Consider the following 23,830-nt stretch of genomic DNA (forward strand, 5'->3'; position numbering starts at 1 on the left):
GCCCCAGGCCGCGTGCAGCGCCCCCTGTCCGAGAGCTCGGGCGGCGCGCCCCGCGGCCGTCAACGTGCCCCCGGGGGCTGGGGCTGAGGCAGCAGCTGCTGGCGGCAGCGGCGGCGGCGGCGGGCGGGCGGAGGGGGCCGGGACCACGCGCTGTCGGCGGAGGGATCCCCCGACCCTTCCCCCCATATAAAGAGATACAATGTTTCCTTTTATGGCGAGGCCGCTCCTTATATGGTGAGCCCCAGCGCCCCCGCCCTATTGGTCGGCGGTTCCGGCACCTCCGTCTCCTATTGGCCCACCCTGGGGGGGGCTGTTCATTTGCATTGGCATACCAGGCCAGCTGCTGTCATTCTAGCGTCAGGCCGAGGCGCGCAGGCCGGAGGCTCCGGCGTCTCTTAAAGAGACAGGAGGTTGGAGCGAGTATGGTCTCCGCCCCCTCCGGACGGTGGGGGTTGAGAGAACCCAAGGATGGGGTGGAAGGGGTGGAGGGGAAACCCGGGAGATGAAACGGGTTCGAGCGCCCATCCCGGGGAGGGGAGAAAAGGAAATTGGAACCCAGAAAGGGCACAACAGGCAGGAATGGGGGGCCCAGGCTGGATCGGTGAGAAGGCTGAGCAAGGGGCCAGGTTTACTTAAAAGTGGAGTGGTGAGGGGGAACAGAAGGAGGGGGCTGTGCGGTGGCCTTGACCCCAAGTGCCCAGACCGCAAACATTCCTCCCCAATCTCCCTCTTAGGGCTACAATTTCAAGGGTCAGCTCCTTGGTCTTCATCTATCATCTTCCACCGTTGGGGTAAGGGGAAGACTTGGAAGAACTACATCAGGAAGAAGAAAAAGGACTCCTGATTTAGTGCTGTAAGAGAACCAAAGAAATCATTAAGTCCAGCCCTTTCGTTTTACAAATGAGAAAACTGAGGCACAGTGGTTTAAGTAGCTTGTCCGGACACACTGCTAGTGTCTGAGATCTTGACTCTTGCATTTTTTTTTTCTTTTTGGGGGGCGGGGCGGGGGGAAGTTTGAGGGTTTGAAACCACAGCTTCCACTTACGAGCTGAGGCCGGGAGAAGTTTAAGTGTCCTTTCAGAGTCATGTGTGGCAAACGGCAGGACAAAGGAACGAACCAAACATCGGGGGGAGGGGCTTTTTGGAAATAGGGAGAATAAAAAAGTCAATATTATGATCACCTCTCTCTTTTCATAGGGAAAATGAAAACTAAGAAGATCGGGATCTATGGGAGTTAGAACTGGAAGAGACTTTGGAGATCATCTAGAACTCCCTCTCCCTCCTTTTACAGAGGATAGTGAAGGCACATGATAGGAAGTGGCTGTGAAGTATCATCATTAGTCCAAGGAGCAAAGCTAGGATTCAAATCCAATTCTTCTGACTTTTAAGTCCAGTGCTATATTCCAGTGGACACTGATGGAGCAGAGAGAACTGTTTCCTTCACTGTTATTTATATCTAGCACCTAGCAATTAATAATACTGGCTGATTGATGGGTGAACATGGACTTGTTTATCAAGTCCCACAATACTAATACAAGGCTCAATAGTCCCTGAATCCCTTTTGAAGCTTGAATCACCAGGTATTTTAGGGAGAATGTAAAATACAAACACATAAGATTCTATGATACCTGAAAAAACCTGTGATTTCATCAGCAGTCTCAAACTATGACTTCACTTACTAGATAAAAATCCTAGGGAGTTTCTTGAAGCAGGGCAAGATTTCTGCTCAACTTTTGCACATGAAAATTACTTTGGTAAGAGGAATGCATCCATAAGGGGGTATTTAGGAATATGTGGGACTAGGGATACGTTTATGACTTTGGGAACAGGAAAGCCAAAAGTTGCTCATTGTCTGGCCCAGGCCACAACCTAGAGGCCTTCCTCCAGCTGCATCTCAGTTCTCTCATTCAATTTAGTAATTGTAGAAAGAGCCTTGGATTTGAGATTCAGAAAACCTTAAGTCACATCCTCTGAACACCAGAGCTTCCTGATTTGTAATACAGGGATAATGAAGCAAAACCTAACAGGATTCTTTAAAGCTTGTATAACATGTAAGTTATTACTCGCATTTGTCTGATGTTTTTAACCCTTTTTCTAGACCAAGCTCATACTTGGAATTCTCAACTTTAACCTAGGAAATGAGACGATGTGACACTTCCCAGTTCAACCTTCTTTTTTAGTTATAGTGAGGTTTTCCAACAGACAGCAGCAGGACCAAGCATGGGGTTAACAGGATCACAGAACTAAAGCTAGAAAGGGACCTCAGAGGCCATCTGATCTCTATCTGTCCCTCCCCCATTTTAGACATGAAGAAATGAAGCCTAGAGGTGTTAAATGACTTACCCAAGGTGGTCAAAAAAGTATGTATCATGGTAAAATTTGAATTTGGGTTCTCTCTCTTTATATGTGTGTGTCTATGTATGTAATACATATGTATGGCTTAATCACAGCCAAATTTCACTCTAGCTTCCCTGGAGATCATGACAAGAACTTCTAGCTGGGGCTCCCACATTCCTTCCCTGGAGCTTCTCAAATCCCTGAGATAATGTGGTTAAACCCTTCTCTGAAGTAGTGGTGTAGTGGCCACAAGATTTTGGGGTTTTTTAACTTTTCTTTTTCCTTTCCTAGAATGCTTTGAAAACACAGGATTTAACACTTCCAAAGAGTCACAGAACTTAAATCTAGGTTCTGGATTTAGACTTTAGTCCAACTCCATTATTTTACAGATGAGAAACTTAGAGAGGGGAAAAGTGATTTGTCTGATTCATTAAGGAACAGTCCCAGAATCTGAATCCAGGTCAAGTCCAAATCCAGTGACTTTCCCACTGACCCAAACTGAGATCTCATGCGACACTAGTTCTCATACACACCTCATCAACTCTTTTCCATGTCGTCCTATAAATTCTCCACAGGGAGTCCACTCAGTGAGGTAGCGGCCCTCCTCTGTATCTCAGCATTTTGTAAGGAGTGGGTCTATGTCTGTTGTTATGCTTTAAGCCTACTGATTCATTTAATTTTTCTTATGCCACTTTTTTCAATAAGAAGCACCTATAGTAAATATGCTTGTAAGTCTATTTATGCCTACTCATGTAACTCTTCACTGCCTATTTTTGATTATTTAAAAGAAACCTGGTGTATTCCATGATTCAGAGCTATATAATATCACTAGAAAAATTTGTGTTGAAGGGATGAATTTTTATTTTTGGTTTTTTTTTTTTAGTTTTTGTTTCAATAACTTAAAAGAACTGCACAATTTCTTAAATGCAATCCCCCCTTGAGGGTTTTTCAGTTAGGCCCAGCCCAGTGGGTCCAATTAAGCAATGTCTGTCCAAGATAATGGGCAAAATGGCTGTTCTGGGCTTGACAATAGAGCACTTGGAAACCCTTACAGCATGTGCATTGTATATAGATTTTATGAGCAATTATTCATCCACTTTTTTCCTATGTGAACTTTTAGAGGCTTAACTGGAGTGGTTTTGAATTTCATTTAGGAGGCAACTGTCTTTCCATGCTTGAAGCATTAGCACAGTGTTCCTCTGTAGACATTTAGGGGACTTCATCATTATGAGTCTAGCAAAGCCTACGGATCCCTTCTTAGAAGAATGGTTTTAAATGCATAAAATACAATACAGAAGATTACAAGGGAAACCAATATTTCATTGAAATAAAGATGGACCTGAATCTACAAGTCTTAATCTACAGGGATCCTTCTATTTGGACAGAGAGGAGGGAGGAGGAGGAAGAAGCAGCAGCCAAAGAAGAGAAGGGGAGAGAGGAGAAAGGAAAAGAGGGAGGGAAGGAAGAAGGGAGTGAGAGAGCGAGAGCAAGAAGAAAGAGAGAGGGCATGCGCGTGCTAGCCAGCCCACTAAGAAAGCTAATGCAATCTTGGCATTCAGGAAATATGAACCTGAAAGTTTGTTCCATTTTGCTATGCCTATGTCAGACCACATCTGGAGTATATGGAGTTCTGTACTGTATTTAAGAAGAATATTGGTAAACTTGTGTGTCCAGAAGAGGGCAAGAAGGATGGTGATACACGCCTCAGAGATTATGTAATATGAAGATGAAGGAACTCTAGTTAAGAGATGTTTAGTCAGATATAAGAAATATTTACCTAAACAAATAAACGAAAGCCCCTATTATGTGCAAAACATACAAATAGAAAAGACAGTACCTATTCTTGAGGAGCTCACATTCTAATGGTGGAGATAGCACATATGGAAGATTTCAGCAACAAGTCAAATGGAAAGTCCCATGGTCCTCAGGAAAAAGAAAACACAACTCAAAGACAATACCTATCTTCAAAGAATACCTGTTATTACTTGTTAAAGAAAGATTGACATCTGACATCTCTGTTGGCTTGAGAGGACAGAAGTTGCAAGGAAAAAAAGTTTGGTTTGCTGTAAAACATCTAAAAAGTCCAGCAATTTAAGTAGAATGGCTGCTTTACAGCTTGGGGGTGGGGTGGGATGTAGTTTAGAATGGATTCCCTCTCTCATGCGAAATTAGCAAAGGCTGGATGACCACTCAATGGGTCATTCCACTCATTGTGGAAGGGGATTCTTTTCCATGTATGGGTTGGATTAGAGAGTCACCAAGATCCTGTCTAACTCTGAGAATCTGTGATGTTGGGATTTAGTTCCAACTCTTTATTTTACAGATAAGGAAACAGGCTAAGAGAGTAAGTGTAAGAGAGTAAGTGATCTACTCAAAATCTCATTCAAGATCATTCAAGTGGCTTTGTTAACATCACCAGTCCCAAAGATATTCAACCTGACTAGCCATGTCAGAAATGCAATCCACTAGGTTCCTGGAGACTGCACATAAGAAAATGGAGAGGGTGAAAAGATAACAAATCCATTCCTGACACTAGGGAAAAAAAAACCTGAACCCCAATATTAACCTATGGAATCAAAAGGCAGGAGGGGTCAGGGGAAACAAGAATGGGGACCAGAATCCCAGAAAGAGGAGAACCAGCACCCTTGTAAACTGGGGAAAGGGAAGGCTGCTGGGACACCTTCGCATGTGGAAAACACTATTACCATGAGTCCCACAAAGGAACACAGTTGGAAAAAGGGGCATCTGGCATAGGTGCCACAAAATTTACAGGGGCACTTCCTACCACCACACTCCACCCGTGAAGCAGCACGAATTCTCTCTTCTCTCTTACATCTTTTTGCGGTCTACTTTTTCTTCTTCCAGCTGCCAAATTTTCCCTTCCTACTCTTCATACTCAAGGCTTAAAGAGGTTCACTGATTCTTCCTTTCGTGAGATAGTGTGTTAGAAAACAGAGGTATTTCTTCTCCCTAGAAGCATTTCGTATTATTCAAATTTTTGTCTCTCACGTAAGAATATAAGCTCCTTGAGGGCAAGGGGCCGTTTTCACTTTCCTGTGTGTCCCCAGTGCTTAATTATATAGGCCAATGCTTGGCACATTATAGTTTAATAAATCCTGACTGACAACTAGGGTGCACCAATCCACTTGAACTCCGGATTATCCTTCAGAGAAGTCCATTAGGAGAAGAGCCTGGTTTCAGAGTCATGTCAGGAGATGACAGGAAGGGAGAGAGACTTTAAGACCAACATGGCCTGTAAGGTCCTCTTAGGTCAGCTCTAAGTCCATGATCATCTATGATGCTGTGTGTGTGACTGCTGGGAAGGATCACTGCTGGATGGGACCTCAGAGGTGGTCTTGAGTCAATCACCACCCTGAAACAAACCTATTTTACAAATGAGGAAGCTGAGGTCCAGGAGGTCAAATTTGTCCAAGGGCACAGAGCAAAAATGTGAATGCAGAACCTTTGCTTACAGCCTTCTTTTCCATTGTAATACCTTGTGCTCTCAAATGAGCTCAGTTTATTTCCCACATCACAACTCTTAACCCTAACCTCCACGAACTCCTTCATACTAATAATCATTTACCCAAAGCACTTTCCTCACCACACTCCCTGTAAAGTTGCTTTGGTGATTTGTATTATTAAGGGGGAAATAACTCAGGTTAAGTGACTAGTACTCATTATTTCCAGTCATTAAATGTTAGTAAGGTTGACTAAGTGTATCATTATTTCTTCCACTGCTCCACACTCATACCTGGCTCAGAAGGTGAGGCAGGTTAGGGACCATGCTATGGACTGTCCTACAATGCCCCACCTAGAAAGAGATTACATTGCCTACACTCCTACATTACATGTAGGGAAATGGAATATATATTCCCTTTTGTGGGGGGGGGGCAGAAATCATAGCACAGTCTTTCTTATCAAAGTCTTGCATATTCAGAGTTAAGAGATAAAGCAATCTGCTGTTTAAATCCTTTGAGATCATTGAGTCATTTGCTTTGAGGATCCCAAAGTTCTCTGGCTAGAGCCAGAAGGGGCCTCAGAAACTACCTAGTTTAAACCACTTCATTTCACAGATAAGGAAACTGGGGCCCAGCAAGGTTTAAACATGACTTGACCAGGGTCACACAGACAGTGTCATTGAAGGCATCTGAACCCAAGTTGTCTTGGTCTGATTTCTTCCACTCTATGTATGTACAATGTCCAACCCTTTCATTTTATAGGTGAGAAGACTATCCCAAAAACTTGCTTAGGCATGTAATAAAAAATAGGTGGTCCTTGGACTCCAAAATCCAGTGCTCTGGGAAGTGGCCCCAGCCATCTAGACAGGTTTTTACCATACACAAAAGCAATCCTATCCATTCTATACTCTGTAGGGAGCTAAAACATGATAGGCAAATCAGCAAGCATTTTTTATATAACACCTATTGTGTTCTAGGCACTGGACATAAAAAGACAAAAATATAATCACTTTAATCTTTAAGAGGCAAGAATTAGAGGCTTGGCTTACATTCTACAAAGGAGATGGCCTACTAAAAGTACTCATTAACTGCTTGGCTGTAAGGTTGAGGAATGTATCTTTCCATCATCCCACCTTGCTTTGTGATGTTCCAGTCAGTATCATAGAAGAAACTGAAGTGGCCTTGTCCAAAAACATAACTAGTTTATAGCAAAGTCAGGACATTAAGACACCTCTAGGTCTCCTGACTAGTACTAGCACTTCCCATCATACCGTACTGTCTCAGTAGATGCACATCTAAGTTCAATGAATCACAGTTTCGGAATTGGAAGGGCTCTTGGAGACCATCTATGTAGTCCAACAGATTCCCTAAGAATCTTGTCCATCATTTAATCTTCGCTAGGAGTCCTCCAATGAAGGGGAACCTATCACTTCCCAGACCAGCCCATTCCACTTTAGAAAATTCCAATTATTAAGAAATTTTCCCTGACATCAAGCCTAAATCTGTCTCTGAAACGTCTATCACTGCAGCTTAGTTCTGCCCTTTGGGATTAAACAGGATGAATTTAATTCCTCTCCACAGAGCAGCCCTTTACATTTTTGAAGACAATTGACTTGCCGCCAAGTTAAACCATCCTCTCAGCAAACACTGAGATAGCATAATGTATGGTATGGAAAAGCACTCTGTAAACCTTGAAATCTTACATAAATGTCAGTTATTACCCACTGCGGGGAATATGAAAATGAATTATTCCCTATAAACTCTAATATAAAGCTCCATCCATTGCCTTGAATATAAAATACAAATTCCTCAACCTGGTATCTTCTAACTTAAGTTTGACTTTACACTGGCCTCTACGCTTTCCTCCCCTTAGTTGACTACCATTTGGTTCTTGCTGTTTCCTCAATCCTGGGTCGTTCTCACCAGCCTTTTTCTTTACTTGTACACTTTAAATTCCGGCTAGAGGAAATCACACCATCTAACGGACTGGGTACACTACAAATTCGGGTTATCTAATCACAAAGGAGCCATCGCTGCTGCAAGACAAAATTTCTAATCTTCCTTGATTGACTCTGTCCCACTCACCACAGGTGCTATTATAAAATGTTTCTCCATGCTGTTCTCACTTTCTCCTCATCAAATTGTTGTCAGCTCTTTATTAAGAAAATAGAAGTCATTTGTCATTTACCACGAACTCTCTCCTCACCCATCCGTTCTTATACTCCCAGCTCAGAGGGGTGGCCTTTTTCCTTACTAAATAGTGCCGCCACTTCTATCACCTCTTGTTTTCCCATGAACTTGCCCTATCTTTCTCAGCTTCCATCTTTCCTTGTCTCAACTGGCTCATTCCCTGATGCCCACATATTATACTCAGGTTTGCCTGTACTTTCCCTTGACTCTGCCATCCCCTCAAGTTATCATCTGATAAATCTCCACATTTTTCCAACCAAACTCTTGGAAAGAAGCATCTATATTTGATGGCTCCAAATCCCTCCCCACCTGTTCACTTCTTAATCTTTTGCAATCTGGCTCCTAACCATATTACCACTTTACTGCTGCTGCTCTCTAAGTTTACCAATGATCTCTGAACTGCTAAATCACACAATTACAGAATCTGAGAGGTGGAAAGAACTTCACTAGTAATCCAGTCCAACTCATATATGAAAGGATAGCCTTTTCTTAGTCTTCATCTTGATTTTTCAATGACTATTGGTAACAATGAACATATACCTTCCTCATCCACACTCTCAATTTCTTGCATTTCCACGACATGACTCTTTCCTGGTTCTAGTCCTACCTCTCTGACCACTCCTCAGTCTCATTTGCAGAAACATTATCCATTTTGTGCCCCACCCCCCCAGCACAGATGCTTCCCAGGGCTGTCTCTTTTCTCTGTATACTCTTGGGAAAGAGCTCCTAAGCTCCCATGGATTGAATTATCATCTCTACACAGATGATTCTCAAGTATGTCTATCTTTAACTTAAATTTATCTTAAACTCTGTTCAGAAATAGAAAGCAATGACTTTGCCACCTCAACATTCTCCAAAAATTCCTCCTTTCTGTTGAAGACATCACCATTCTCCCAGTCAGCAAAACTTTCACCATGTGTGAAGCCTTGTTGATTTCATACACACGCATGCTCACACACACACACATACCTATATCCAACTCCTATCCATTCACACGACCACCACTACTTCAGACCATCGTCATCTCTTGCCTAGACAAGCAGAACCTCTGTTCGCCAACTCTGCTTCCAGACTCTCTCTTCTCTAACCCATCCATACAGCTACCAAAATAATCTTCTTAAAGCAAGAGTCCGACCATTTCATTTCTCTGCTCAAAAATCATCAGTGAATTCCCATAATCTAAGGCTCAGCACAGTCTGACTCCCACAATTGTAAAAACTTCCTAGCAAGTAGATTTATCCAAGAGTACAGTGGGCTGCATAGGAAGAAATGAGTTTCCCTCTCACTGGAGGTCTTTAAGCAAAGGCTCTGTGACCACTTGTGGGGTCTGTTTTAAGAGGAATTTTTGTTTGAGTCCATGAGTTAGACCAGAAGACCACTGAGATTCCTTCCAACTCTGAGATCCGATGGTTCTGTAAGGATTATTGTTTGAGACACAGTAAAGTCAAGGACTTGATGGAATTCCAGGAAGGTCATTTACAACAGGCAGTCAAAAAATGTGAATTCAGAGTTTCACCAGAGGTCAGGGCTGGAGCTATCGCCAGCACAGCTGGAGCTTTTGGCGTCAAGGAGGTTGTCAAAGGAAAAAGGGGCAGGTCCGTGTAAGGGATGTGGGCAATAAAAGGGTCAGAAGTGCCAGGGACAGGAACTTATCCTTTTAATAGGGAAACATTTAGAATGGACTGTGGGAAGGCACCATAGAGATGACATTTGCTTTTTAGGAAGCAGAGGGTAGTAGGTAGTGAGCAATGTTGATGCTACAGAAGTCCAGGAGGATGAAGACTGAATAAAGTCTTCAATTATAGGAGGTAAATTTGGTGACTCAAGTGACTGGGGAGAGAGCAATTTTAGTAATGTTGAAGACAGATGCCAGGTTATAGAAGATGGAGAATGAGTGGGTGGTGAGGAAGAAGACCTGAATGTATTTGAAGACTGCCCTTTCTAGAAATCTGCCAGTGGAAGGGACAGGGAAGAATGGGAGCAGATTAAAGGGGAAGGATTTTGTTTGTTTGTTTTTAAAAGATAAAGGAAACCTGATCAGGGTTTAATGAATCAAGTTAAAAATCAAAGCAAGCCCAGATGACCAGGTGGCAGAGCCACCATTGTTTCTGATAAATTATTACTGAAATCTGATTGACCCCCAAGTGTCCATCACCACTTCACAGACAAATCTACCTTCAATCTTACTTTGGATCCTTACTCCCTTCCTACATCCCACATACACACTGACCAAATCTGGGTGTGAGGAGTGGAAGAGCCAGAAACCAGAGCCAGGAATGGTCAAGATGACCAAGGAGGAGGGAAGGGGAATGGGAGCCAAAGCTCTTACCCATCACCTCCTTCTATAAGTCCCATCCTTGCTAAGCCCTTCATTCTGCCCAGCTCCAAGTCTTAGCTGAAAGTAAGGGGTAGGGGAGCCTGGGGCTGGGCCAGCACCAGCAGCCACTTTCTTCAGATTTCTTCATGTGGCTATATAAACTTGGCACCAGCTTTCATGCATGAATACTGGAATCAACCACAGCGTGTAGAACTGTATCACTACCCCACCAGACTCCATGAAAGCCACAGTGAGGGAGGGTATGGAGATAGGGGTCAAGGTGAAGGGTAGTAGTTAGGTGTAGGATGGAGGAGATCAGGTCATGAGCCTTAGAAGAAAGTTACAAAAAGGGCTTCTTTATTGAGAGCAGCGAGTTTAAAAACCCCATCCCTATGGCAGGCACGGGGTAGGGGTGGCCCGGCCCTCCCCACCCCTCCAGACCCTCTCCTCCCTCCCTCCCCCCACAAACCCCACCTGAAGTTAAGTACAAAACTCGCCCACGGTGCATACAAAAGGGGCAGTAAATATAGTGTCAAAAGCTCCTGAAAAACTCCTTCATCTGCCAGGCACTTAGTAAGGGGAAAGGAGAGAGGGAAGGCAGAGCAGAGGGTAACAGGAGTAGGCCAGGTACAAAGACCAGACCCCTAGGGATTTCAAGGCAGGTACACACTCAGGAATGTCTCCCTCCGAATCTTGATGCAGTCTCCATGTGCCTCACTCACTCGGGCATTTGAAGACTCCCAGACTGTCACCAGACCCAAGTCTAGCCCCGATGCTTAGTCTTGGTACCTTAGGAAATGTCCCAGGACCTGACCTGGCCTGACCTCCGGGGAAATCGGCAGGTTAAGTGGTAGGGCTGGGTGCCCAGAGCACAGAGGAGGCCTATGCTGCTCATTATTGTTACCTGAGGTGCCGATGCTGCTCCTGGTAAGAAGTGGGGCAAGATGCCCAGCTTCCAGGTCTCAGTGACCCAGTCAATACAAGGGTCAAAGGAGCAGATGCAAGGGACTGAGTTGGGGGAGAAGGGGAGGAAAGCCCAGGCTCTGCCCAGGCTCAGGTCTACCTGTCCATGCCAGGTCAAGGAGCCCGAGAGCAGAAGGGGAGAGGGAACCTGTGCCCAATCTGCCGCTAGGTCACATTCTAACGGTCCATGGGAGCAGCTGGCACTCCCTGTTGGGCTTCCCCCCATCCCTTGCCCATCCTGGGACACAGCCTGCCCCAGGACTCCCTCCTCACGGCTTTCCATCAGCAGAGCTCTCTCCAAGCACATTAGCGATCTCACTGAAAGATGGCCGATCTTTGGGACTGGGAGCCCAGCAGCGCTGCATCAGCCGGTACAACTTGGAAGGACAACCCTCAGGCTGCTGGAGCCGTGCCTTTCCAGCCTGTAGGTCTGCAGGGGAAAGGGAGGGATCCTCAGTTCTGTCCCTCCAACCCACTCTCTTCCCCTGCCCTAGAGTCCCAAAAAACCTGTTTTTGTTCAAAACCTGTGCACCCACTACTCCCTTCCCATGGGGCCCACAGAGTCCCTTGACAAAGCCAGTAGGGAGCCACAAACCCGAGGGGCCCAGAAAGGGGGACAAGCTACCCACTGGGGGAAGTAGTGATAGGGTGTTGCCTCTCTCCCCCTACCCTATTCCCCCCAATCTCATTTCCCTGTCGAATCACAGATCTGAAGCTGGAAGGAATCTTAGAGGCCATGAAGCCTGACCCCCTCATGTAACAAGTGAGGAAACTGAGGCAACAGTGGTTAAGTGACTTGCCCAGGATCACACAGCTAGTAAATGTCTGAGGTGACGTTGGAACCCTTGTCTTCTAAGTCCAATGTCCTATCCACTGCGCTCCTGGGTAGAGACCCCTACCTGCCAGCACCTCATCATTAGTCTGCCCACCATGGGGCATCTCGCCGTGGGTAAACACCTCCCACATCAGCACCCCGAAGGCCCAGACATCTGACTTTGTAGAGAAGTCACCCTCCAGGACAGCTTCTGGGGGCATCCAGCGCAGCGGGATCCAGGCTTGACGGAAGTGGTAATATTCACTGCGGAACACAAAAGTAAGCCCTTAACAGATGATGCAGATGATATGAGACCCAGCCTCAGACCCTAGAATAGCAGTCCCTGATGTGTGAAGGGCCCCAGGCACTTCATAACCTCCTGAGAACTCCTAGTTTTTTCTCACTGTGAGTGACATCAGAGAGGCTTACAGGATCAAATGAAAAGAGTTTGTGTCTATTTTAAAAGACTGTGGGACTCCCCATGACATAAAAACAGACCTTGAGCTTTTAAAGTACAATATGTGACATGTCCCAGGCTCCAGGCACCCCTTCATCCCATAATACCTAATAGTGACACCTCTATCAAAACAAGGATGGGCTAGTGCCACTTCAGGGAGTTATTGATGGGAACTGGGCTCTGCTCTCAAAAACACAACAGTCTATCTACTATTCCATAATCTACATTTGGTTTCGAGGTTGGTGAGTGGATCTCTTGGTGAGGTCCATTCTTTGCAATCACTGTGACTCTAAGCTGGGCTTTGTGGAGTGAATGGGACTGTAAAAGGACAACAGGGAGAGAAGAGAGTTGAGCACCAACATGTAAAAATGCTCCTGCACTTATAGGCACAGTAGAAATAGGGGCTCCTTTTCGCTGGAATTCTCCATATTCAAAATCCTCTTCCTCCATCCCTACCCTACACCCCTACAGTTTAACGTTTCCATGACTGTTATCCACACCCCTGGATGTTTGGCAGGGAAGGTATGGGGAAAGATAGGAAAGGTCACATCTAGGAGGGGTACAGCATCCTCCCAATGGCAGTACCTGTTGTAGACATCCTTGCTGAGGCCCAGTGAGGACACCTTCACTTGTCTCTGGGCACTGATGAGGCAGTTTCGGGCAGCCAAATCCTTGTGTACAAACCTACTGTTGGAGAGATGTTCCATACCCAAGGCCACCTGGGTACAGAGAGACACCTGCCAGGGAGAAGAACAAGGTAGACGGAAGGGTGGTCAGAGAAGCTGAAAGTAGGGAGCTGATGGTGACAGGCCTCACTCAGAGGTAGAAGACAAAATGATTTGAAATGAGAGGACCTGGGTTCAAATCCTACACTGCCACACCACCCATGTGACCTTGGGCAAGTCTTTGAACCTCTTATGACCTAAATATCCTCAGTCTGCGATCTTGGGAAGGTGTTTAACATATGAAATGCTGATGACACTGACACTTCTACATCGCAATAGTCTGACGGTTGGTCTCGCCGCATCAAATCTCCCCTCTATCCAGCTGTTAAATTGAACTTCTTAAAGTACAGGTCTGACTATTTCACCTTCCCATTCAATAAGCTTGAGGGGCTCCCTATGATCTTCAGGAACAAATATAATACCTTCTGTTGGGCATTTTAAAAAATTATTTATTTTAAACATTCATTTAAAAAAACTTGAGTTCTAAATTCTCTCCCCCACTCATTGTGAAGGCAAGAAATGTGATATCAATTATATATGCGAAGTCATATAAAACATATTTCCATATTAGCTATGTTGCGAAAAAAGAGCAAGAAAAATACAGGAAGTGAAAAAATATGTTTCAATTTGCATTCAGACTCCATCAATTCTTTCTCTGGAGGTAGATAGTATTTTTTTCTTTTTTAAAATTAATCTAGTTTTAGTTTTTAACATTCACTTTTTTTTTTGGAGGGGGGAAGGCAGGGCAATTGGTGTTAAGTGACTTGCCCAAGGTCATACAGCTAGTAAGTGTGTCAAGTATCTCAGACCAGTTTTGAACTCTGGTCTTCCTGACTCCAGGGCTGGCGCTCTACTCACTGCACCATCTAGCTGCCCCAACATTCACATTTATAAGATTTGGAGTTTCACACTTTCCCCTCGCTCTCCCTTCCCCAAGACAGTATAGAATTTGCTATAGGCTATATATGTACAATCGTATTAAACACATTTCCACATTAGTCATGTTGTGAAAGAAGAATCAGAACAAAAGGGAAAAACCATGAGAAAGAAAAAAAAGAGAAAATAGTACGCCTCGATGTGTATTCAGACTGTGCAGTTCTTTCTCTGGATGTGGACAGAATTCTCATCATGAGTCCTTTGGAATCGTCTTGGATCATTGTATTGCTGAGAATAGCTAAGTCACTCACAGTTGATTGCTGTATAATATTGCTGTTACTGTGGATACTCTTCTCCTGGTCCTGCTCACTTTACTTTACATCAGTTCATATAAGTCTTCCTAGGTTTTTCTGAAAGCACCCTGCTCATCATTTCTTATGGCACAATAGTATTTCCAGTCACAATCATATAATATAGCTGGTTTAGCCATTCCCCAGTTGATGGCCATCCTGTCAATTTCCAATTCTTTGCCACTACGAAAATTGCTGCTGTAAATATTTTTGTACATATAGGTCCTTTTCCTTTCATTTCTTTAGGATACAGACCTAGTGGTGGTATTGCTGGGTCAAACGGTATACACAGTTTTATAGGCCTTTGGGCATAGTTCCAAATTGCTCTTTAAAATATTTGGACCAGTTTACAACTCCACCGACAGTGGATTAGTGTCCCAATTTTTTCCACATGCCCTCCAACATTTGCCATATTAGCCAATCTGAGAGATGACACTGGACTCCACGCTGTTCCCCACACAGGACCCTCTCATCTCTCCAAACTGCATTTTCATTGGCTGTCCCCTGTACCTGGAACTCTCTCCATCTTCTCTGTGTCTGTTGAGTTCCTAGTTTCCTTCGAGTCTGAGCTAAAATCCAAAAAACCTTTCACAATCCCCCTTTATACTACTGTCTTCCCTCTAAGATTATCTTTCTATTTTATCCTGTAAACATTTTGTTTATACAAAGTAGTTTCCATGCTGCCTCCCCCATTAGACAGTAAACTTCTTGAGGGCAGGGACTGTTCTTTGGCCTTTCTTTGTATTTCCTAGCACTCAGCACATAGTAGGAGTTTAATAAATGTTTACTGACTTGACTATAATAACTTAAATTTATAAGGCACTTCCCCTCACAACAACTTACGGAGACAGACGATGAAAGTCATTTTATGGATGAGGAAACTGAGGCTCAGAGAAATTAAATGTTTTGTCCAAAGGCATATGATAAGCTTCAAAGCCAGGATTTGAAACTAATCTGCCCAATTTCAAGCCTTTCCATTATATAATTTTGACCTTGGTGTTGAGAGATAGGAAGAACTCACAACAATGCTTGGTATTATCTGGTGGCAACTATGTGGCAAAGTGGATAGAGTAGTGCTGGACCTGGAGTCAGAAAGACTTGGATTCAAATCCTTCCTCTGAGGCTTAGTAGCTATGTCACCCAGGACAAGTCACTTCACTGTTCTACCTTAGTTTCCCCATCTGTAAAAGGAGAATAATAACCTCGCCCATCTCCCAGGGATGCCGGAAGGATAAAATGAGATAATATGTGTAAGCTATTTTGTGAACCTTAAAGTGCTATGTAAATGCTAGCTATTATTTGTATGATACGGTCCTGGCAAGACTCCTGTCTGCATCCAAGGGACCCGTCCTAGCTCATTACCAGTAGGGTGGCAATCAGGTAATGAATGCTTTGGCCACGGTACTCCAACTGTTTAGTTCTTCAATGATTTTCAAGGTAGGTCTATATTTGTCATTTCACTTGAACCTCAAGGTCGGTGGTGTTAGTCTTGTTTTTTACAGACGATGGAAAATGGAAGCACAGAGAGGCTCGGTGGCTTGCCCAAGGTTGTACAGCTGGTTAGTGGTGGATCTGCGACCTGAGCCCTTACCTCCTGACCCCAGCGTTCCTTCCATTACATATATGGCTTCTCAGTCCCCGGAGAAAGAGAGGGGACATAAAACACAGAGTATAGGGAAGGGGAATGCCTAGCACTGAGAAGTAATTATTACTGGTCCTGGGGCCAGTAAAATGACTGTAATTATGATGTCCCAAAACATGCTATTGCTTGTTTGGCCTGTGGGTGCAGATGTGGATGCTATTAAAAGAGGCCCCCAGATGAATGTCAGTATCACTAATTCTGAGCCACTTCAATAGCCAGGAAGGTCAGGCTTCCTCCAAGTTAGAGGAAAATTGCTAAGGCAAGGAGAAAACGGACCCACATGACTGGGAGAGCTGCCACTCCAAGACAACCACTTCTCTTAGATGTAGTCTATACTGGGATTATAGCAGCCTTGATTGGCCTGTAGCCTATACCATCCCCAGACAGGTACGGTCTACACTGGCCAGAGACTTGCTAATGATTATCATTTGTGCAAAGAGGAACCTGAACATTACCATTAGCAAAGGGGAAAAATCCACTTCTAAGGCAGGCATGGGAATGTTACACTTTCTGGGTAACAGAAAACTTCAGTAAATACCAGCATTTGATTTGAAGATTCAAAGAGCACCCCCCACACCCCCTGCCAAGGGTGTTCAAACCAGTGGCTGCTGGGAAATGTGTTGATATTTGTTACAGGAGTTATGTTTTTCATTATCTTCACCAACAAGGGTGGAACAAAGAGAAAAATAAATGCTTCTCAATTGCATTAATTGGCTAAAATCCTTCAAGTCATCTGATTCCTTTACCTACCAACTCCCTAAAACTAATCATCTGCCATCTACTTCTAAAACATCTCTCCTATCTATTTCTTTCTCCCCTTATACTAGAACCACCTCAGTCCAGGTCCTCATTACTTCTTACCTGGACTATTAAAATAGACCATGGTCTCTCTGCCTCTGGTGTTTTCTCCTCTGTCCAATCTCATTTCTCTCTCTCTCTCTCATATATAAAGGATTTATTTCCTCTCCCTCCCACTCCCCCCACCAATCTCCCATGTGTATACATACATAAACATACACATAGCATCTTGAGTGCATCACCTCTATTTCACATAGGTGGCACATGTTGTCACTGGTCTCCTAGAATAGTGGGGACCACTATTCATTGATTAGAGTCCTTCAATGGTACTTGTCTTTACAATGTTGTTGCTGTTTGCTTAAATTGTTCTCTTGGTTCTGCTCATTTCAATTTGTATCAGTTCATACAAATCTTCCCAGGTTTCTCTGAAACCATCCCTTTCATTTTTTATGGCACAATAATATCCCCATTACCTTCACATATTCTAATTTGTCATCCATTCCACAATTTCCCGTCAGTTTCCAATTCTTTACCACCATAAAAAGAGCTGCTATAAATGTTTTTGTACATATAGGTCCATTTCTTCTTTCTTTGATCTTTGTAGCAGTACCATTCTCCAACTCATTCTTCACAAGAAGGCCAGAATAATTTTCCTAATGATTTGACCATGTTGTTACTTCACAATTGAAAATCCTTCAATGGCTCCCTATTGCTCACAGGGTAAAATACATACTCCTTTGTTTGGCATTCAAGGGCCTCCACATTGTGGCTCCAACCTACCTTCGTAGCATTACTGCATACTATGATCACTTCACAAAACTCTGTTCCAGTCAAACTAGACTATTCCTTACCACCCCACTTCTTTTCTTGCCACCCCCAGGGAACAACTGCAAGTGATGCCCTGTGACTGGATCAAATCTCTACCTACTGAACACCTACTCTCCACTTTCAAAGCCCAAGTCTTCTTAATTCATCCCACTTTTTAAAAAATTTAAACACCTACTATGTGCAATACATTGTGGTAGAGCTGAAGATAAGTAGATACATATGACAGGACTTACTCTCAACGAGCTTATAATCAAATGGATGAAGGGACGCACAAGGGGCCATGAGTAAAATGAGATAAATGAAAAAGATCCATGCAAAGTGTTATGAAGCATCTAAAGTCAAGATCATTTTTTAGAGAGGGGTGGGGTGCATGGTGTTTGTGAGAATGGGAACGTACAGCTCAGGCATGGAGAAGGGGAGATAGGTAAAAGGATCATTCCTAAATGGAGAACGATGGTATAAGCAAATGCTAAAAGGGCAGGATGAGGATGAGAGAGATAAAGGCTAGTCAGCATTGGCTGGAACAGACTCCATGAAATGAAACTAGACAGACAAGCTAGGTTGTGGACAGATTATAAAGGGCCTCAGCACAGTGAGGAGTTTTATGCTTTATTCAGGAAGCACTGAAGAGTCACTCAAAGTTTTAGAGACGAGTTATATATGGTCATGGATGGGATGTGTTGACCATCAGGAAGGTTAACTGAAGAAAAAGTATAGAGGAGTAACAGGAGAAGGGATATAGACTGGATGTAGAAAGACCAGTTAGGAGGCTGTTTAACTGGAATCATCATCACAGAATCATAAACCTCGAGCTGGAAGGAAGCTGAGAGGCCATCTAGTCTGACATCCTCATTTTACAAATGAGTTAACTGAGGCCAAGAGAGGTAAATGACTGGCCTACGGTCACACGGGTACTAAAAGAGGTAAAATTTGAACCCAAGTCCTTTGACTTCAAAGTCAGTGTTCTTTCCACTGCCTCTCAATTCAGCAATTTAATTCAAAGAGCATTAAATTCCCAGTATATGTAAAGGACCATGTTAGGTGTGGGGAATAAAAGGGCCAGAATGCTTTAGTCCTTACCCTCAAAGAGCTTATAGTAGGAGAAGAAAACATGTACTGAGTATTCCCAGGTGTCAGTGAGAAAGGTTTAAGTGCCAAGAATGGCAGAGGCTTTGTAACATGAGATGGGTTACTGAATTTAGGGAATAGCTTACCAGTCCTGTTTGGCCAGAATGTAGAGTGGGAAAAAAGGGAGTGATACCAAATGAGCCTGTAAAGGAAGGAGAATGGAACTAGACTGTGGAAGATCTTAAATCAGTCTTAGGAGTCTAAATTTTATCCTAGTAGCAACAGAGAAATCGCTCAAAAATTTTTAAGCAGTAAAGTGACAGTGATTGTTGATCCTGTGCCTTGGATTTCAAGGATGAACTGGAGGGAGGATACTGGAAATGAAGGAATGGATTATCAGGGTATTATAATAGTCTAGGAGGAAGGGGAGGAGAGGGCTTGAATTAGGGTGGTACCTATGTGTACACAGAGAAGGAATGGAGTGAGAAGTATTTTGGGGAAAATGGTGACAAGACTTGGTAACTGGAGAGATAAAGAAGAGGCAAGGATAACCTAGGAGAGTGTCAAGATGGCAGTGACTTTGATAGAATTGGGAAGTTTGGAGAAGAGGCAGGTTTGGGGAGGGGAAAGATAATTTTATTGTGGATATAGGTGGAGAAGTTTAGCAGGCAGTTAATGGTGGTGTAGGACTGGAGTTCAGGAGAGAGATTAGTGAAGGTAACAGAATATTAGGCACCTACTAACTGCTGGGCACTGTGCTAAGCACTTTATAAATATTATCTCATTTGATTCTCATAACAAGTTTGGGAGGTAATTGTTACTATCATCATCCCCACTTTGCACTTGAGGAAACTGAGGCAAACAGAGATTTAAATGACTCGCCCAGTATCACACAGTAAGTGTCTGAAGCCAGATTTGATCTCAGGTCTTCCTGACTCCTGGCTCAGCACTCTATCCACTGGATGAAAATGGACTGTTGTTTTTATCTGTATAGAGATGTTAGCTAAGGCCACAGAAGCTGATGAGATTATCAAGAGAGACAGAAGAAAAAGAAAAGAGATCACTGGATGGAGCCTTAGGAGACATCCACCCATAAGAGATAAAGAGGCTGAGGAGAGGTGAGAGAAATAGAAGACAAGATAGCAAACGGCATCCAGGGGGTTGTTGAAAAGGTCAAAAGCTGCAGGGAGTTTAATTAGAATAAGGACTAAGAGAAGACCCATTATTTATTTTTGTTGTTTGTTGTTTTTTTGTTATTTGTTGTTGTTAAAGTCTTTTTATTTTTCCAAGTCAAGTCTGACTGTCCATGACCCCCTTTGGGATTTTCTTGGCAGAAATACTGGCTTGTCATTTGCTTCTCCAGTTCATTTTATAGATGAGGAAACTGAGACAAAGAGGGTTAAGTGATTTGTCCAAGGTCCCCCAGCTAGTAAATATCTGAGGCCAGATTTGAACTCAGGAAGATAAAGTCTTCCTGACTCTAGGTCCCGCACTCCATTCACTACGCCACCTGGCTGCCAGGCTGTTAAATTTAGCAGTTAAGAAAGCAAGAGGGGAGTGGAGCCAATATGGAAGAGAAAAGCTCACCTGAGGTCTCTCAAATTCTTCTCAAAACAGCTTTAAATAATGACAAAATTAATTCTGGAGCAGTAGGACCCACAAAAGGAAGGGATAAAACAAATTTTCAGCCCAAAATAACTTAGAAGGTCAGCAGGAAAGGTCTTCTGGACACGGGTGAGAGTAGAGCACAGTCCAACGCAGGCAATGCCCCAGGCATGATGGCAGCAGGCCTTGTGGGCAACTGAACTGGTAGCAGCAGCTTCTGGAGCTCAGTTCACAGATAGTCAGGGGTCAGACAACCGGTCAAGAGATTACACGGGGTCCCTTTGCTGGCACGGGGTACAGATCTCAGTTATACTGCCCATATACAGATCTGGGTCACAGTCCCAGGATGAGGAAGAGCACTAGCATAACCAGATAACCAGAGCTTGTGGCTGTATGGGACTGGGGACCCTGGTCACAGTTCCAGGGTGGAAAAGAGTGCTTGTGGTCACTCACAAGCAGAGCACAGGCCAGAATAGTAAACACACCGCTCCTTACACCATATCACCTTGGGTGAGCCAAAAACTTACAGAGCCCCAGAACTAGCTCTGAAAATAGCTGCATAAAAACCCTGAAGCATAGTACCACACCCCTTCCATCATGGGAGCAGAGCTCAACCTTTAACATAAGGTTAAAAGCCAAGGAATCATATGGGGAAACGAGGAAACAACAAAAAACCTCACAACAAAAATATATTACGGTGACAGGGAAGATCCAAGACACAAACTCGTAAGACATCAAAGTCAAAACTGCTACATTCAAAGCTTTAAAGAAAAATGTGAATCGGTCTCAGGCATAAAAAGAATTCCTGGAAGAGCACAAAAAGTAATTTTTTAAAAAAATCAAATAAGAGAGGTAGAGGAAAAATGGGGAAAAGAAATGTGAATGATAGAAGAAAATCATAAAAAAAGAGTCAACAGTTTGGTAAAGGAGGCATAAAGAAATACTGAAGAAAATAATATCTTAAAAAACAGAATAGGACAAACAGTAAAAGAGGCACAAATATCCAATGAAGAAAAGAATTCCTTAAAAAGCAAAATTGGCCTAATGAAAAAAGATGTACAAAAGTTCACTGAAGAAAAGAACCCCATTATTAAAAAGTAGAATCAGCCAAATGGAAAAGGAGGTATAAAAGTTCACTGAAGAAAACTACTCCTTAAAAATCAGAATTGGGCATGCAGAAGCTACTAATTTTATAAGACATCAAAACACAATAAAACAAAATCAAAAGAATGAAAAAAAGAAGAAGGAATAAAAGATCTCATTGGAAAAATAAATGACCTGGAAAACAGATCCAGGAGAGATAATTTAAGAATTAGTGGACTACCTGACAGCCATGATGAAAAAAGGACCCTAGACATCATCTTTCAAGAAATTAGGAAGGAAAACTGCTCTGTATTTTAGAATCAGATGGTAAAATAGAAATTGAAAGAATCCACCAATCACCTCCTGAAAGAGAACCCAAAATAAAAACTCCCATGAATATTACAGCCAAATTCCAGAGCTCCCAGGACAAGGAGAAAATACTACATGCAACTAGAAAGAAACAACCAAAATACCATGGAGTTAGTCAGGATCACACAAGATTTAGCAGCTTAAAGAATTGGAGGGCTTGGAATATATTTCAGAGAGCAAAAGAGTCAGAATTACAATCAAGAATCACCCATCCAGCAAAACAGCACATAAACCTTCAGGGGGGAAAATGAACATTCAATGAAATAGAGAATTTTCAAAGCATTCCTGATAAAAAGACCAGAGCTGAATAGAAAATATGACTTTCAAATACAAGACTCAAGAGAAGCATAAAAAAGTAAACAGGAAAGAGGAAGCATAAACAATTCAATAAAGTTAAACTGTTTACATTTCTACATGGAGAGATAAACGATAATTGTAGCTCCTAAGAACTTTATCATTATTAGGGCAGTTAGAAGGAGTATATATACTATATATGGCATGGATGAAAGTTGAATGTGATGAGAGATATATAAAAAATAAAGGGGTGAGAATGAGGAATACACTAGGAGAAGGGGAAAGGGAGAGGCAGTATGGGGTAAATTTTCTCACACAAAAGAGGTGTGAAAGAACTTTTACAGAGGATTAGAAGATTGGGGAGAGCTCTTGAACCTTATTCTCATCAAAATTGGCTCAAAGAGGGACTAATACACACACTCAGTTGGGTATAGAAATCTATCTTACCCTATAGGAAAGTAGGAGGAAAAGGAGATAAGAGAAAGGTGGGGGTGGGGGGTTGGGGTGGGGCAGGCATGTTAACAGAAGGGAGAGAAGATTGGGGGAGATAGTAGTCAGAAGCAAAACACTTTTGAGGATGGACAAGGTAAAAGGAGAGAGAGAGAGCTGAATAAATAGGGGAATCAGGATAGAGGGAAATGGTTATAAATGTGAAAAAAAATTTTACAGCAAATTTCTCTGATAAAGAGCTCATTTCTCAAATATACAGAGAACTGAGTCAAATTTATAAAAATAAGAATCATTCCCCAATTGGTCAAAAAAATAGTCAAAGGATATGAATGGGCAGTTTTCAGATGAAGTAATCAAAGCTATCTATGGTAATATGAAAAAGTGCTCTCAATCACTACAGATTAGAGAAATGCAAATTAAAACGACTCTGAGGCACCATCTCATGCTTACCAGACTGGCTAATTTCACAGAATAGGGAAATGTTAAATTCTGGAGGTGATGTGGGGAAATTGACACAGCAATGCAGTGTTGGTAGAGTTGTGAACTGATTCAACCATTCTGAAGAGCAATTTGGATCTATGCCCAAAGGGCTATAAAACTGTGCATACCCTTTTGACCCAATAATAACACTACTAAGTCTGTAACATTCCAAAGAGATGAAAGGAAAAGGAACAGAACCTATATATACCAAAAATATTTATAGTAGCTGTTTTTGTGGTAGCAAAGAATTGGAAATTGAAAGGATGCCCCATCAATTGGGCAATGGCTGAACAAGTTATGATACAGGATTATGATGGAATAGTATAAGAAATGACAAGCAGAATGCTTTCAGAAAAACCTGGAAAGACTTACATGAACTGATGCAAAGTGAAATGAGCAGAACCAAGAGAAGATCGCACATAGTAACAGCAATATTGTACAATGATCAGCTGTGAATGACTTAGCTATTCTCAACAATGCAATGATCCGAGACAATTTTGAAAGACTTATAATGAAAAATGCTATCCATCTCCAGAGAAAGAACTGATGGAGTCTGAATGCAGATAGAAACATAATTTTTTTACCTTTTTTTTGGTTTATGTTTTCTTTCACAACATGACTAATATGGAAATATATTTTGCATGATTGCACATGTATAACCTATATCAAACTGCTTCCCTTCACAATGAGAGGGGAGAGAAAGGGGAGAAGTAGAGAATTTGG

General features: G+C 42.8%; 1 protein-coding gene and 1 long non-coding RNA gene across 2 annotated transcripts in view; one reads left to right on the forward strand and one right to left on the reverse strand.

Moving 5' to 3' along the window:
* The first annotated feature begins 775 nt into the window (after window positions 1-775).
* Window positions 776-2,384, forward strand: LOC118858360. The gene is made up of 2 exons (XR_005010933.1): window positions 776-853; window positions 1,198-2,384. It is a non-coding gene; the product is annotated as an uncharacterized LOC118858360 (long non-coding RNA).
* An 8,261-nt stretch (window positions 2,385-10,645) lies between these two features.
* PTK7 (protein tyrosine kinase 7 (inactive)) overlaps window positions 10,646-23,830 on the reverse strand; it is a 90,354-nt gene continuing 77,169 nt past the window's right edge. The window contains exons 18-20 of the mRNA XM_036767557.1: window positions 13,125-13,276; window positions 12,168-12,346; window positions 10,646-11,698 (exon numbers count right to left, since the gene is read on the reverse strand). Coding sequence (XP_036623452.1) covers window positions 11,538-11,698; window positions 12,168-12,346; window positions 13,125-13,276 — 492 coding nt within the window. The 3' untranslated portion in view covers window positions 10,646-11,537. The remainder of the gene's footprint in view (window positions 11,699-12,167; window positions 12,347-13,124; window positions 13,277-23,830) is intronic.

This window comes from Trichosurus vulpecula, chromosome 7, assembly GCF_011100635.1.
Source record: "Trichosurus vulpecula isolate mTriVul1 chromosome 7, mTriVul1.pri, whole genome shotgun sequence".
Lineage (NCBI taxonomy): Eukaryota > Metazoa > Chordata > Mammalia > Diprotodontia > Phalangeridae > Trichosurus > Trichosurus vulpecula.